Here is a 15,327-nt window from a genome sequence, read left to right on the forward strand (position 1 = left end):
CATGAACATTTTGTTAGCTCAAGCTATAGTCAAAATTTGACACAAAATACAATGGGGACCAATAAACCAGGATGGAGGTAGTATCTTACTTCTCGGGTTTTTTAAATTGAAGGACAGAGACCCACGAGGCCCTAGGGCCGGTCAGATCGACCTTGGGCAGACCATACCCACTTAATCCCCCCTCCCCGCGGACGAGCGAGGCTTCGGGTCTACAAAAGCGCCTACTAAATTGCTTGCGTACCGCGCTTTCGGACAGGTCTCCTTTGTCATGAGCTACGATACATCATCTCCGGCGTCGAGAGTATACGGTGACGTATTCGTGTGCGAGCACCTAGCTCAAACATTCCCTAAGAAACCAGCTCGTTCTGTTACAGTACCCCAACCAAACACACAAATCACCCCAAAATCTACTACCTCATGACCTCAGTCAAACACTCAATCCTGACCGACGAAACAGTATCTCAAATCCAATTGAACATAATATCAACCAAACACTCTTAATCCTGACAGACTAGTATACAAATCATTGCTAAACTTCTCGACACATGAGACAGACTAGTACTCCCTCTGTAAAAGAAATATAAGAAAATTTAGATCACCAGAGAAAAATAAGAGCGTTTAGATTATTAAAGTAGTGATCCAAATACTTTTATATTTCTTTACGAAGGAAGTACAAAAGATCACTGCTAAACTTCTCGACACATGATAATCCAAGATTCCAAATTAATCTAACCATCTGAAGTCAAACTTCTCGATATTTGATGAAATATAGATAGAAAACTATGCTGATATCCACGTCAAATCTATACGGCACAAAAATATATTGTATGATTAACCTAATGAAACTAATTTATTGTTTTATATGTTACTACTAATAAAATTTCCCTATACGCTTAAAAGCATGCAAAGCACTATAACAAAGCAGTCAGATACATGATATAAAGCATCAACTTATTTGTGCAAAAGCACAAAACCGCGTCCAAATACAAACTGCCGAACACCCAAATTCGCTTACATCTCAACACCAACTCTCGAAACAAATACAACGTCCAGCCTTTCCTTTTTCAGATATACGGCACGGAAACTCTTCTTACCTACTTCTGCTGTCTTGTTACAGAAATTGGTAGAGAAGAAGCACACCACTCACGCAGATCCAGCTCGGTTCTTTCACTAAAAACCACCGAACGAGCACAATCCCCTGCAGACAGTCCACATCGAGTACAGAACTTTTTCTTCCTCGAGCGACCATGGTAGCTTAGCCAGCCACGACAAAACTGATTCAACAACCAACTGCAAAAATGTAAAAAAGGAGGGTGAGAACATCCTTGAGCTAGCTAGGCATGGACACCATTCCCATTGGGATAGTATGTTCCATTCGCTACACCATTGGCAAGCTTCTTCGCATGCCCGTTTGTGTTTTGGTGTGCAGCCGGCGTGTATGGACCATTGCTGAATTGATGTTTGCCAGGAATCACATGGCCATTGGAGCAGCCCTGCAGCACCTTGTCCAATTGCCCAGATGAGGCGGCGATTAGGCCTAAAATGCAAACGAGGATTAACATATGGTTTTTAAGCACATGTTTCCATTTCAAAGCATGATAGGGCAAATGTTCCTCAACAGGTGAACAGACATCAAACAGCTTACCAACAAATAGTGGAGAAGGTTTCGCAGGTCTTGACTTGAATTCAGGATGAAACTGTGCGCCAATGAAATACTGGTGATTGGGTATCTCAATTATCTAGAAAATTAGCAACTTGATCAAGGCGTGAATGTTTATGAAATGAAAGATTCTCAAGCAAGTCATGGTTTTAGTCAAACCTCCATTCTCCTGTCACTCTCATCTTTGCCAACAAACTTAAGTCCAGCGTTTTCAAACTCTGGCACCATATCAGGATTCACCTGTGAAGAGGAACATGTTTCAGACCAACGTGAACAGGCAAGAACTTAATGTACTCGTATGTTCATCACAGCTATAAACACACAATTATTAAAGCCGGACCTCATATCTGTGCCGGTGCCTCTCATCGACATAATCCGCATTTCCATACCTAAAAAAAAGTGAGAAAGCTCACAACTATGTAAGGAGAATGCTAATAAAATGAAACCTAGGCATAGGGAAATGATTAGAGAAGGGACTATATACACTCACAATTTAGCTGACTTGCAATCAGCAACCTTGAAGAATGTCCTCCTTGATCCTAGGCGCATTGTGCCACCCATATGTGTTTTGGAACCCTAAAACAAAAACGAATAGAAATCTAACTCCAAGGTATGGATGGAACTGATAAAAAGTTGCTTTGTTACCATTAATTTTTATGGCAACCAGCGTGATCATTAATAACAGAAGTTGTGAATTTCACAAAATAATTACCTCAGGCATAAAAATAACACATGGGGTCTTGGCATTGGGGTCAAATTCAGTGCTGTTCGCATGAGGGAGATTCATGACATGCCTAGCAAACTCTACGACAGCCATCTGCATTCCAAGACATATACCAAGATATGGTACATTGTTTTCACGGGCATACTTAGCAGCCAGAATTTTTCCTTGAACACCTCTATCTCCAAAGCCACCAGGTACTAAAATGCCATCAGCACTCTGAAATGAAAGACCTTTAGATAATCATGGTGGAAATTAAAATTTTACACGTGGCACCATTCAGCTTCGAGTGTAGAACATTTTTGGTGGTGAAAAGTCCTCACCTTCAATAAATTCCAAGCTGCTTTGTAAGCATCAGGTGCCTAAGAAGAAGAAAAAAAGGGTCGTGTAAGAAAAGAAAACAGCCCAGATCGAACAGATAGAACAATAGGAGACTGCCAAACCTCAATTTTGGTAGAGTCCTCAAGATCTGTAGAAGCAACCCAATCAACAACAAGCTTTCTGTGGCAATAAACTGAAGCATGCAAGAGGGCCTACAATTGTGCAATTGCATCGGATTCGACTGTTAGACACTAGCAAACATTTAGAAGGCATAAAAGGCTAGTATAGCTGTGCAAATCTAACTCACTTTCAACACAGAGAGATAGGAATCAGATAGACCAGTGTACTTCCCAACCATAGCAATGCGTACCTGAAATGAAACCATTAGTCACTTGGAACTACTAAGAATAAAAAGACTTGAGGGCAACAGCCAACAATCAAAGTGGGAAAAACTAACAATATCCTGAAGGGTGTCAAACATAGTAGCTCTTGCAACCCATTCATCCAACTTTGGCTCACGAGGAAAGCTGTAAATGTGTACACATAAATATTTATTGCACTGACACACTACAGCTTGAACAAAAACGTACTGACTAGATATTTATAGGCAAACCTTTCAAGGTTCAGAACTTTAAGAATAGCTTCATGCGCCTTTTGGTCCTATGGGACAAAATAGGATTCAGCACTAAACAGATGTTGAGGAAACAAAAATGAATTACTACAGAGGATGAGATGTGCTATACCCGTAGCAACAAAGGAATACGCCAAATATTGGAAACATCATACAGAGTGACAATGTTTGCTGCCTACAGAACAAATTTGTTCATGAGCTATCAGGGGAAATTAGCTACCAAGAATATGAAGCAATCACTAACAATAACATTTACAGTTCAATTACCGGCACATGGCAGAACTGGGAGAGTTTCTCTTTCACATTTTCTTCCAGTTCCTGTCAAATACAAGTGCGAAAAATGAGATTAACAATACAAACAAATATAAGTAACATACAACATCAAAGTAAATAAGGGCTAACTGACCTTTGTACTGCGACAAGCTAAAATATTTGGGGTGAGGCCAAGTCCCCTTAAACCACGCACACTGTGTTGAGTCGGCTTGGTTTTCTATCGAAGTAAATAAGAAACGACGAATATTAGGCAGTGACATTAAAATGATTTTATTCACATATTAAGATATACTACCTCTGTAATCTTTTATAAGACCACAGTGACCTAAAACGTCTTATAAAAGTTTACAGAGGGAGTACATCATAAAACAATAAACCAGGGATTTTGGCTACCTGTTCACCAACAACATTCAGAACTGGAACAAGACTGACATGCACCAAACAGAAGTTACCAGGTCCTGGCAACCAAAATAATATCCAAAAGAAGATAAGTTCCCTCTAACCCAGGAAAGACAGTACAGTTTTTTATGTATCAATATAAATGTGTAAGTTCCTCACCAACACGATACGAGAATTGACCCAAAGCCTCAATAAATGGCATAGATTCAATATCACCTGTAGCAGTAGTGACAACATAATCAAGCCACAGACATCAGCTAATCAACATAAATAAACAAATAAAATAACTAATTATCTCATGCCCACCAATTGTTCCACCCAGTTCGATCACACAGACATCAGCTGGTCCGTCCATGCCATCCACAGGTATCATAGCAACCCGCTCGATCCAGTCTTGTATGGCATTTGTAATGTGTGGCACAACCTTGATGATTGATTGGTTTAATGATAAGCACTTGAAGAAACATACATACAGTAGTTACCAGGAAAAAAAATGGTGTGCATAATGTGGTCCTCACCTGGACAGTCTTTCCCAGGTATTCCCCTTTCCTCTCCTTGTCAATAACAGACTGTCATGAACAAAAAAAAGCAAATAAGAAATTTCAGAACAGCTTGGTATGAAAAGCTTTAGCTTCAGATGTTGTAACAAATTACTCTGTTATCCCTGGCTTTCTGACTGAGATTATTCGGTCGGAGAAGCTTTCGCTTAATGAATAAAAGCCGAAAGGAGAAAGCTCTAAAAAAAAAACTGTATTCACCATGTCACATATTAGACATGCTAGTGCCCATATATATCCTTGTTCAATAGCACTCCCTCCATTCACAAATATAAGATGTTTTGGATATTTCAATATGGACTACATACGGACTGAAATGAGTGAACAAACACACTAAACCGTGTCTATATACATCCGATTCAGAAAAAAGTTACTAGACATCTTATATTTGTGAACGGAGGGAGTACTATAAATTCTCTTCATTCTTAATGTACTCTACACTCTAGTGACATAACACAACAAATACATCCTTTTCCTTCCTATGAAGTACAAGTATATCAACGTCAACATCGACTGAAACGTTTAACAATTGTTGAATGTTTGGATGCCCAAGAACTGAGGGTGTGGCTTTAAATACGCACTGTTCCTGCAGACCCGAAAGCCATATAGATAAAGTTTTAGAATGAGAAAATAATTAGCTTACCTGGTAGATCTTTCCAGTAGTTATATTATTGTCCCAGGTGAGTTTAATATCAAGAAACCTCTCATAATTCCCAAGATCCAAGTCCACCTGCAAGATGCACAAGACAATACTTGATGAGGTGAGCAAACATTCCCTAGCCATTGTCACACTTGGACTTGGTCCTATGTCAGTACCTCGCCACCATCATCTAACACAAACACTTCACCGTGTTCGAACGGGGACATAGTCCCAGCATCAGTGTTGAGGTAAGGATCTGCATATTGAGATAAAGCAAATATAAAATGTCAAGCTCATGAGGCCAAAAGCAAGCAACTAGGAGCAATCGAGCAAGTATTAGCTGGCCTGCCGCCACCAGTTCTACAAGGCAAAAGGAACAATCAAGGCCCAAGTGCCGCAATGGTACAGGAAGCCACAAGGCTACAAGATTACAACAGCAAAAACAAAGCAGTGTTTAGGTGATACTGGATAAGAATAACTAGGAGCAAACAAAACATGTAGTATGACAATGAATCAAGTCAAATTCCAACACGCTAAGCTGGCATCTAATGGTTCGTGACACGGCCATATATAAATCAGCATATTCTAAACAACATCCGTGAGGCCTGCAGAGCACGAGGCATCTCAAAGACAAATACGAGGGGAGGGGGAACCCAGTCTTTTTCACACCACCGGTTCCAACTTTCCTACCACGGACACAAATGGATGAAAACATATCAGCTCAAATCTGAGAGTTTGTTCAGATATTTGGGAACTCGCCAAGTAACTTGCAGAGATCATTGTCCGGAAATATTGGCCTCAGATTCAGGGGCGAATCTACGTACTGGGTTGTGGGGGCGAATGCCCCCACTCGTTTTTTGGGCCCTTTTATACCAGGCCCAGTATGTCCAATGTTGCCCCCGCTCAGCTCAAGGTGTTTGCCCCCTCTACTCAGTTTTCTGTCATATATTTCAAGCCCACGTCCATGTATAGGAAATAATAGCTAGCCCAGCAGCCCATCTAAATAGAATACAAGCAGGCTGCTGCCCAATTCGCTGGAAACGCACATCGCCTTCGGGAAATCAGGAGATCACGAGTTCGCCGCCTGCCGCCTTGACTGATTGACGCATCGAAGCCGCCGACGCTTGCAGTCCACGGCTGTACGCGGCACCTACACTACACGACGCCACTCCGGCGGCCATCCTCGATTCGCAGTTTCGCACGGTGCACGTCGTTCGGGTCCGGCCGTTCTGCACCGGCAGGAAAGAATCTGTGGACGCTGTCGCGCTGATCAATCAAGGTAAGCCCTAGGTTCAGTTTTCTTGGCCTTTTCCTTCTAATTTCTATATCTTTATTTTGTTCAGTAGTAAATGTATCAAATATCCTGTGTACATATATAGATTGTAAATTTGTAATGTATGAATTGATAATTAGGTTGACTGAACCTTGCTAAACGCCTAAATCTACTAATTTTGTATGAACAAGTTTGAAATCGTTGGAGTAGAATAAAGCCTATGGTGATATTTCACCTTCTGGTATTATGATTTATTTACTGTTCAACTATTTGGCATTGACAGGAAAGCTAATGGAGAGATTTTTTGCAAAGTCGACGACTGGTAGTATGCCTGAAATAGTTGATCTGGACAAGCTTACTCGGGATCCATCTAAAAGGAAGAGACTTACAGATTTTAATGTCAATCAGCATGAGGAGATTAGGAGAAAGTACCTGGCATGGGGGGCATATCAACCTTGTCCCTCCAAGTTTAAACCGAGATGGATTGGTAAGAGTAAGCGGTATTTTAATCCCGAATGGTATGATCTGCATCGTAATTGGCTAGAGTACAGTGAGGTAGAGGACGAGGCATATTGCTTGTACTGCTATTTGTTTAGGGACAACATTAAAGGTAACAAACCTGGCCATGATGCATTTGTGGTTGATGGCTTTGTCAACTGGAAGAAGGCAATAGAGAGATTTGCAACTCATGTGGGCGATCGTGATAGTTTTCATAACAAGGCACTAAAGAAATGTGAGGATCTAATGAGAACAGAACAATCAATTCCTGTAGCCTTGTATAAACAGACCGACCTTGAGAAGAATGAGCATCTTATCCGGTTAAATGCTGCAATTGATGTATGCAGATACTTGTTGCATCAAGGACAACCTTTTCGTGGCCATGATGAGTCAAAAGAGTCTACAAATAAAGGTAACTACAGGGAGTTGATGGATTATACAATTATGCACAATGATGTTATAGCCAAAGCATTCAAAAATGCTCCACTTAATAATCAGTTACTGTCTTCAACAATTCAGAAGGATATTACTGAGTGCTTTGCAGAAGAAGTATTGAGTTGTATTTTGAAGGAGCTTGACAATGGCGTGTTCAGCTTATTAGTTGATGAATGTCGTGATGTTTCCGACAAAGAGCAAATGGCAGTGGTTCTACGCTATGTAGATACATGTGGGCTATCAAATGAGAGGTTTGTTGGTGTTCTTCATGTGGAGGAAACAACATCTGCTTATCTCAAGTCTAAAATTGATTTTATAATTGCAAAGCTTGGCTTGAGTCTACAACAAGTGAGAGGACAAGGTTATGATGGGGCCAGTAATATGGCAGGTGAGTTTAATGGTTTGCAAACCAAGATTATGAGGGAGAACAGCTCAGCTTATTACGTACATTGTTTTGCTCATAAACTTAACTTGGTTGTTGTGGCCATTGCAAAAAAGATATTTGATGTTGGAGATTTCTTTGATATGATATCATTATTGGTGAATGTCGTTGGATCATCTTGCAAGAGAAAGGATAAACTTCGAGAGAACCATCGAGAAGAAGTGAGGAAAGCAATTGGTAAGGGAGAGATTGCTACAGGGTCCGGATTAAACCAGGAGCTTTCTCTTCAAAGACCAGGAGATACAAGATGGAATTCTCACTATACCACTTTGTCAAGTTTGTCGAAGATGTTTACCTCGGTGATAAAAGTTCTAGAGTATGTGGAGGAAGAGGGCTCAGATGCTACTAAGCAACGTCAAGCCAGTGGTCTTCTAAAATATTAACGGTCATTTGATTCTGCATTCTTTCTACACATGATGATGATTATATTAGCTTTAACAAATGGGCTGTCAAAAACATTTCAGAGAAAGGATATGGACATTGTAAATGCTATATCAGATGTGGAATCTGTTAAGCGAGAGCTAGATAAGCTTAGATCTCAACATGGATGGAATTCTCTCCTGAGCAAGGTATGTTCTTTTTGCGACAAGAATGATATCTCAGTTGTGGACATGGAAAAGGAGTACGTAAATCCAAAGAAGCCAAGGCAGAGGACTGGCATTAATAATGAGCATCATTATAGAGTTGATTGTTTTTTTGCTGTCTTGGATTTATTGGCAGAAGAACTAAATCGCAGATTCAATGAGGTAAACAATGAGTTGCTTTGTTGTATGTCTGCTTTCAACCCAAGCGGTCAGTTTAGTCACTATGATCATGAGAAGTTGTTGAAGTTGGCTAAGTTTTATCCTAATGACTTTAGTGATACTGAGTTGGAGCATCTTGAGAAGGAGCTTTGCCTGTACATAGATAATGTACGCAATGATACAAGATTTGCTAGCTTGGAAACTATCAATGATCTGGCTAAACTGATGGTATCTACGAAGAAGCACTTTTCTTATCCTCTTGTCTATCGACTTTTGAAATTAGTACTGACTCTTCCTGTTGCCACTGCAACCGTTGAGAGATGCTTCTCCGCAATGAAGCTTGTGAAGAATGCTTTACGTAACAAGATGGGTGATGATTATTTGAGCAATAGCCTTATTTGCTTCGTAGAAAAGGAAATGCTAGATAATATTATTAATGAGGTGATAGTTAAACGCTTTCATGCGAAAAGCCGACGTGGGATGAAACGGAAGGAGGTAATGTTCTCAAGCTTATTTTATTTATTTATCAGTATTTACATTCTCTCATATTTAAAGATGTTTCTTTTTCATGCAGCTTGAAGCTTAGAAATTTGGGGCGTATGAATAAAAAGGAACGACATATTGATTTCTCAAGTTTTTGTGCCTTAAGTGGTTAGTTTACATTTACTTTGGGAATGAACTTTTCATAAGTATATTCATGAAATATATGACTTTGCTTCTTACACACTATATATGTGCTTGTGTGGTTGGGATTTTAAGTGATCTAGCCATTAGTTCGTATATACTCCCTCTGTCCCAAAATATAAGAACGTTTTTAACACTACACTAGTGTCAAAAACGTTCTTACATTATGGGACGGAGGGAGTAGTTCTCTGGAAAAAAAAATTATACTACATCTTTGCCCCCTCTCGCATTTCATCCTGGCTCCGCCCCTGCTCAGATTGCACAGGCATAAGTGCTAGACAGTGAAGGAAAAGTCAGAAGCTTTCTTTCATGGGCCACCATTGTTCAGTTGAGACCTCAAACATTTATTCCTCGCCCCAAATCAGCACCGCGTAAAAGATCTTAGTAGCCCCCCGAAAATGGTCTGCTACTAAAGTAGAAACCGGGACCGAGGTCCTTTGCTGGTCTAAAAGCTCTCTCCCACTAGGCCACTGAAGCAATCTCTTCAAAAGGATGATATAATAAAATCTGTCTCTCACGCGCGCAGAAGCCAAAGATTGGCAAGGTAATCAACATCACATATCCACTCCTACACCACGACCCCTAAAACCCCGGGCGGAATGTTCGAACGAGGGGCTTTCCACCAGACCCAGCCAAGAATCCCGGGGCGGGGCCTCCCTGCACCTACTCCCACCCGCATCCTTGAGCCGCACGAATCGCTCCAAAAAGGGAAATGAAATCGTAACCAAAGCAAATCAAATCTTTCCCCGGAAATCGGATCGAGGGCGGGCGCGAGAACCACAAAGCCAACTCCCTCCCGGTAAACCCCAAACAGCGCCTTTTCAGGAGCCTGAAAAGGCGGTTTCTTGAACACGAGGAAGGAAAGCATCGCACGGCCGGCGGCGGGCACGTACCGATCTTGATGGACGTAATGCGGAGACCGCACGCCTTGAGGACGACGCCGATGCTGCTGGCTGTGACGCCCTTGCCGAGGCCGCTCACAACACCACCGGTGACCAGCACGTACTTCATCTCGCCGGGAATCTCTGGTCAATCCGCCGCCGCCACCGCCGCCTCCTCCTCCCGAATCCTTCTGCACCCCAAGCCCGGCTGGCGCGCGTGCTCTTGGGCTGGGCCGGTTTGGTGTTTATGAGCGCTCGCGCGCGGACAGTGGAGAAGGTTTTAGCAGGTGACTGGGGTAGCGCGCAGCCGTTTGGGAGGGGAGGAGGAAGGAACCGGGGGGAGGCAATGAAGGCGCAGGGGATAGAGAGCCACGAGGGAGAAGGGCTTTGGACTATTTATATTCCGTCATTTTTCTTTCCTCACCCTCTCGTTTACTTAATCTTCCATATGTCGGGGTTATGTTTACATGCGTGGTATAGACAGTTTCTTTTGTCTCCAATCTGTTCATTTCCAATCCGAATCGACACCGGTACGAGAAAAAGATGGATTGTACGCTACTGATAAAGGTTGCACCCTAAATAGCATTCTAAAAATGGTTAATAGGTAAACAACATCATATTCAGATTGTACACATTTTTTAATCAGATTTCATGTATTACATATCAAAATTGAATTTAGGGTTTAAAAGATATGAATATTTTCTAAATGCACCCTAAATAGCATTCTAAAAATGGTTAACAGGTAAAACAACATCATATTCAGATTGTACACCTTTTTCTAATCAAATACCGTAAATAACATGTCAAAAAGATAGGATTTTAAAAATATGAGTATTTTTAAAAACCATTTGAATGTGCCCAAATAATATATGTAACATTATTTTTAAATGGACTGCGGGTTGATTAACCAAAACATCAAGGGGTATTCCGCAAAAAGTGAAACATTTTCCTTGACTCACTTAAAAACGGGTTGATTAACAGATATATCATGGGATTCTCTACAAAAAGTGAAACATTTTTGGAAACCCCTCTAATATTCCGTTTAATCAACCTGTTGTCCTGTTTTAAATGAGTCCAGAAAAAGGTTTTAGTTATTACAGAAAACCCCCTGATATTTTGGTAAATTTAACCCGCAATCTAGAAAATAACATTATATTTTTTTACGCATATTCAAAAGCTTTTAAAAAAAGTATCCAGCTGCATCACAGATTGAGAGGGGGAGAGACGAGTGGGTAGCCGTGCTGGTTTGGGGGTGGGTGCGAGTAGAGGGAGAAGAAAGAACGAGATGCCCTACATCATCTAGCCAATTTGGAGGAATGACCACGTTCGGCATATCTGATCTATATCTATATCTATAGCTAATAATAAAGGAAGGTGTGTTTCTCGTATCTTTTAAACCCCGAGTCCAACTTTGATATGTTACATATGGAATTTGACTAGAAAAATGTGTAGAATCTAATATGATGTTGTTTTACCTGTTAATCATTTTTTTAAATGCTATCTACGGTGCAATCTTTATCATTAGCGCATGATCCGTCTTTCTTTCGTATGGTGTCTATCCAGATTGGAAATGAACACCTCAGCAAGACAAGATTGGAGACGAAAGAAACCGTCACTAACCATGCACGCCTCGGCAAAACCTCACAGGAGGGGAAGCAAGCAAATTTCGCATCTTATGTCGAGAGAGAAAAACACCTTAGGATTAAGCACATTCAAACGCGTTGTGATTGTGTGAGAACTGAGGCTACCGTCGGCGAGGGTTGAAAGGAGGATAAGAGGCAACACAAATGGGATGCACGTGGACCTACTTGGGTCTTGAGTCATGGTTATTGGGTTAGGGGCGTGTGGTATTTCTTTCCCCCGTTATAACACACAAGCTCTAGTTTGCACTTAGACCAACTCTATCTCAGCTGTTGCCCACATGCATTGAGATGAACTTGATGAAAAGGGAAAATCGTCCCATCGATCTTGTTTTGCATAGTGCATCGGAGTACAATGGGCACTAGCCTGTCAGCTAGACAATAAGGGAGAGAGTGTCATCTCATCGGCTTCTTCCCAGGGCATCCATATCCCTACGTCGCCCTGTCCACCCTCTCTCTCATTCCTCTCCAAATCCAAATCAGGCCATCTTTCCCCTGCACCACCACCAACAAGTGCCCTTGCTCCTTTTCCACCACGGCTCCTCCAAATCGAGTTGCCATCCTCCCTGTGGCTCGTTGCCCCTGCTTCTCACAGACGAGAGCCACCCCCTCCCATGCCTCTCTCCTCCCCTAGATCCTACTTCACCTCCCGCGCCCTAGACCTGACCCCCATACCTTATTCCTACCACACAGGCTGCACAAGCTCGCAATGGCTCCTACCAACCAAGGATCAAGGTCGCCTTGATCCTAGAGAGCGTCGTCAGCATGGCTACCTCGAGGTTAGTATACTCTTCATGCTGACGTGCTCAAGCCCTAGCGGAGGCTGACGACAATGATGCATGCGCTCCTGCCTCCTCTCCTCATCAGATCGATGATAGTTCTGAGGTCAATGGCCATCGGGGCGCACCACTTGGCCTCCGGGGACGATTATCACATGGTCTGCGCTCTCCCCATCCGTCTCCTCCTCTCTAGAGCGTGGGGTGGATGGATTTGTCCAAGGCCAGCCAAATTCAGTTACAACAACCCCCTACCATTTGCATCAGCCTCCATGGTGCCAGATGAGCATCAGCCTCCACAGGGTCGACCGACAACAGTCTCCACGACACTACGACCTGCTGGGCCAGATGAGCAGCAGCAAGGCTCAACCAGTCTCCACGTCAAGATCCTCGATGACGAGCAATTGATCTATAGCACCAAGGAGCCGACGGCGAGGTGGACAGTAGCACGAGGCAGGTATTTCCTAATATTTTCCTACCCCCTCTCTCCGACTTACTCCTCTCGAACAAGTCCATTCATGTTATTATGTCCCTATCGCCTAGATGTCTGGTTGTTGCATAGAGTTCAGTTAGCAATCACTAATTCACCATATATAACCCTGGTCCATGCATTCACATTCGTGAACATGAGTGCCGCTGAAAGTGCATGTAGTCCCCATGTGTGATTTTGGTAATTAATGACAATTGTTGCAGACTAATGTTTTAATTAAGATGTATTTGAAGGGAAGTTCCATAGGCAATGCATGAAGCGTATGTGATGAATTGATGAACGCCATCAAGATAAATATATGCATTGAGGTACATGAAATTGCCAATTTTCTTGTTATTAAACAACATCACTTTCATATGGATATGCAAATGCAATTTAATAATGATTGTGTAGCTATTAAATACCCGCAAGAAGATATTGAAAGAACTTCTACTGACGTTGAAGGTATTATTAAACATTGTGATATGATACAATCTCAACTTAAACAAGTGATGAGTGCTCAACAAGATTTATACGCCATATGGTTAATTTTTTTAGGAAATGTGATGCTTATGTTTTTACTAGAGGAGGTGTTTCTACTCAAGAATCCCTATATCCCGAAGGACATTCTACGAGAGTAGAACAAGATTCTCAAAATATTGATAACCATGCTGCCCGTTCCTCTAGAAAGAAAAAGAAAAGGAAGTCTAAACATGTTAAACCTGTCAGTGATAGTTCTAGGGAACCTGAAATTGTTGAGAATGAATGTCAAGAGAATCCTAATTATGTTTATATTTCTATTGCCAAGACTAAAGGTGGGGAGGAACAAGAACCAATTCAACTTGATGGTAATAATGATGCTATTGAATCTGATAAGTAAAATTAAGTAAAATAGAACCTGATATTGTGCAAGATGTTCCTGTTCTAGCTAAAAAAACATAGTAAAAGAGGTAAGGTAGATACAAAACATGATAATAAAGAGAACCATGAGTCCAAAACCCATGCATTTTCCTAATGAACTTTCTAAAACTAGGGATGAAGAACACTTTGCTAGATTTGTTGATTTTCTTAGATCTCTCTACTTGCAAACTCCTTTGGCTAACCATATTGAAATTCCTCCTTATTACAAGTATATGAAAGTTATTGTCACAAATAAAAGAAAGATTACAAATGCTAAAATATCTGCTATGCTTGCAAATTATTCTTAAGATTCCTAAAAAACTTGGAGATCTAGGGGTACCAAGTATACCATGCACCGTTAATAATACTTATGTTAAGTTTGCTTTATGTGGTTTAGGTGCAGGTGCCTTTTTACTTTTATAAAAGACTTAACTTAGTTAAACTTATACCCACTTATATATCATTGTAATTGGTTGATAAAACGACTCTATACCTATATGAATTTGTGAGAATGTGCCTGTTATGGGTTATAATCTTTTGATTTTAACGGACTTTGTTGTACCTGAGATGCTTGAGGATGACAACCTATCTGTCATTCTTGGGAGATCTTTTATTAGTACTGCATGTGTTATTATCGATTGCAATAAAAAGAAGGTTACTTTTCATGTCAATGGGAGCATACAATTTATTTTCCAAAGAAAATAAACAAAAGAAATGTTTCTCAAAATGCTGCAAAATTATGACCATCACTATTGGAGAATTTGAATTTCCTCTTATTCCAGTTTAAAGGGAATATCAAACTATTATGATTGGAACCATACCTATCCAAGTTGAGATAGCATAAGTGTTATTTGAAGTTTGTCGGTTTTGTAAATTATTTGTTAATTAGGACTGATCACCCTAGTTATCAAATATTGTTCAAAAGTGCAAATATATAAACTCCGAAACCTTCTTACTTTCCCTCGGGGGAATAGGTCTAGCGAATGTGTTCGTTCACTGGTGGAGGTTGCATCGAGCGAACCATTGCACATCCCCCGCTCTAGTGGGATTTCCTTGCGATCCTGAGTTGACCCAACACAGCGCACCGAAAAACACATGATAGGCCTAGTTAAGAGCATCTCCACTCGCCCCCCCAACAGGCCCCCAAGGCCCTTCGTTACCGCTGGCGCTAAAAAATGGCTCATCTGCACCCCCAGAAGCCCAATTTTCGCCGGTTAGGCCCGAATTTGTCGCCGGCGGACCCAGGCTGAACCCGATGCACTGGGGGCGCCCAGGGGAGTCGGGGGAAACTGTTTCGCGCGAAAGCCGGTGGACCCGCCGAGTCAGCGACCAGCCGTGTCTCCTCTTCCTCATCGCCTCGTTTCCCGCAGAGAATCAATGCCAA

At 41.5% G+C, this 15,327-nt stretch overlaps 2 protein-coding genes across 2 annotated transcripts; one reads left to right on the forward strand and one right to left on the reverse strand.

The window, feature by feature from the left end:
* Positions 1-930: 930 nt before the first annotated feature.
* LOC109744911 (uncharacterized) lies at positions 931-10,529 on the reverse strand. The gene is made up of 21 exons (XM_020304044.4): positions 10,171-10,529; positions 5,379-5,458; positions 5,206-5,292; positions 4,524-4,574; positions 4,312-4,429; positions 4,165-4,221; positions 4,000-4,064; positions 3,740-3,823; positions 3,601-3,651; positions 3,446-3,508; positions 3,316-3,362; positions 3,160-3,229; positions 3,010-3,072; positions 2,825-2,914; positions 2,705-2,743; positions 2,373-2,600; positions 2,151-2,236; positions 2,001-2,049; positions 1,820-1,900; positions 1,646-1,739; positions 931-1,537 (listed from the first exon to the last, which is right to left on the reverse strand). Exons 1-21 carry the CDS (start codon positions 10,286-10,288, stop codon positions 1,335-1,337), a joined length of 1,824 nt encoding a protein of 607 aa, XP_020159633.1. The 5' UTR covers positions 10,289-10,529; the 3' UTR covers positions 931-1,334.
* Positions 6,473-9,351, forward strand: LOC109744912 (uncharacterized). The gene is given in 1 exon segment (XM_020304045.4): positions 6,473-9,351. A coding segment is annotated over 1 exon segment (2,451 nt). The 5' UTR covers positions 6,473-6,721; the 3' UTR covers positions 9,173-9,351.
* Positions 10,530-15,327: the final 4,798 nt, after the last annotated feature.

Source organism: Aegilops tauschii, chromosome 3 (assembly GCF_002575655.3).
Source record: "Aegilops tauschii subsp. strangulata cultivar AL8/78 chromosome 3, Aet v6.0, whole genome shotgun sequence".
Lineage (NCBI taxonomy): Eukaryota > Viridiplantae > Streptophyta > Magnoliopsida > Poales > Poaceae > Aegilops > Aegilops tauschii.

Bases quoted from the DNA above. Each gene is read 5' to 3' on its own strand.
- LOC109744911 (XM_020304044.4), bottom strand. From the start codon at position 10,288: ATGAAGTACGTGCTGGTCACCGGTGGTGTTGTGAGCGGCCTCGGCAAG. The intron at 4,430-4,523 runs GTGAGGACCACA...TCAATCATCAAG, and splicing joins ACCTGGGAAAGACTGTCCAG to GTTGTGCCACACATTACAAA. The intron at 2,601-2,704 runs GTGAGGACTTTT...CTTTCATTTCAG, and splicing joins CAGCTTGGAATTTATTGAAG to AGTGCTGATGGCATTTTAGT.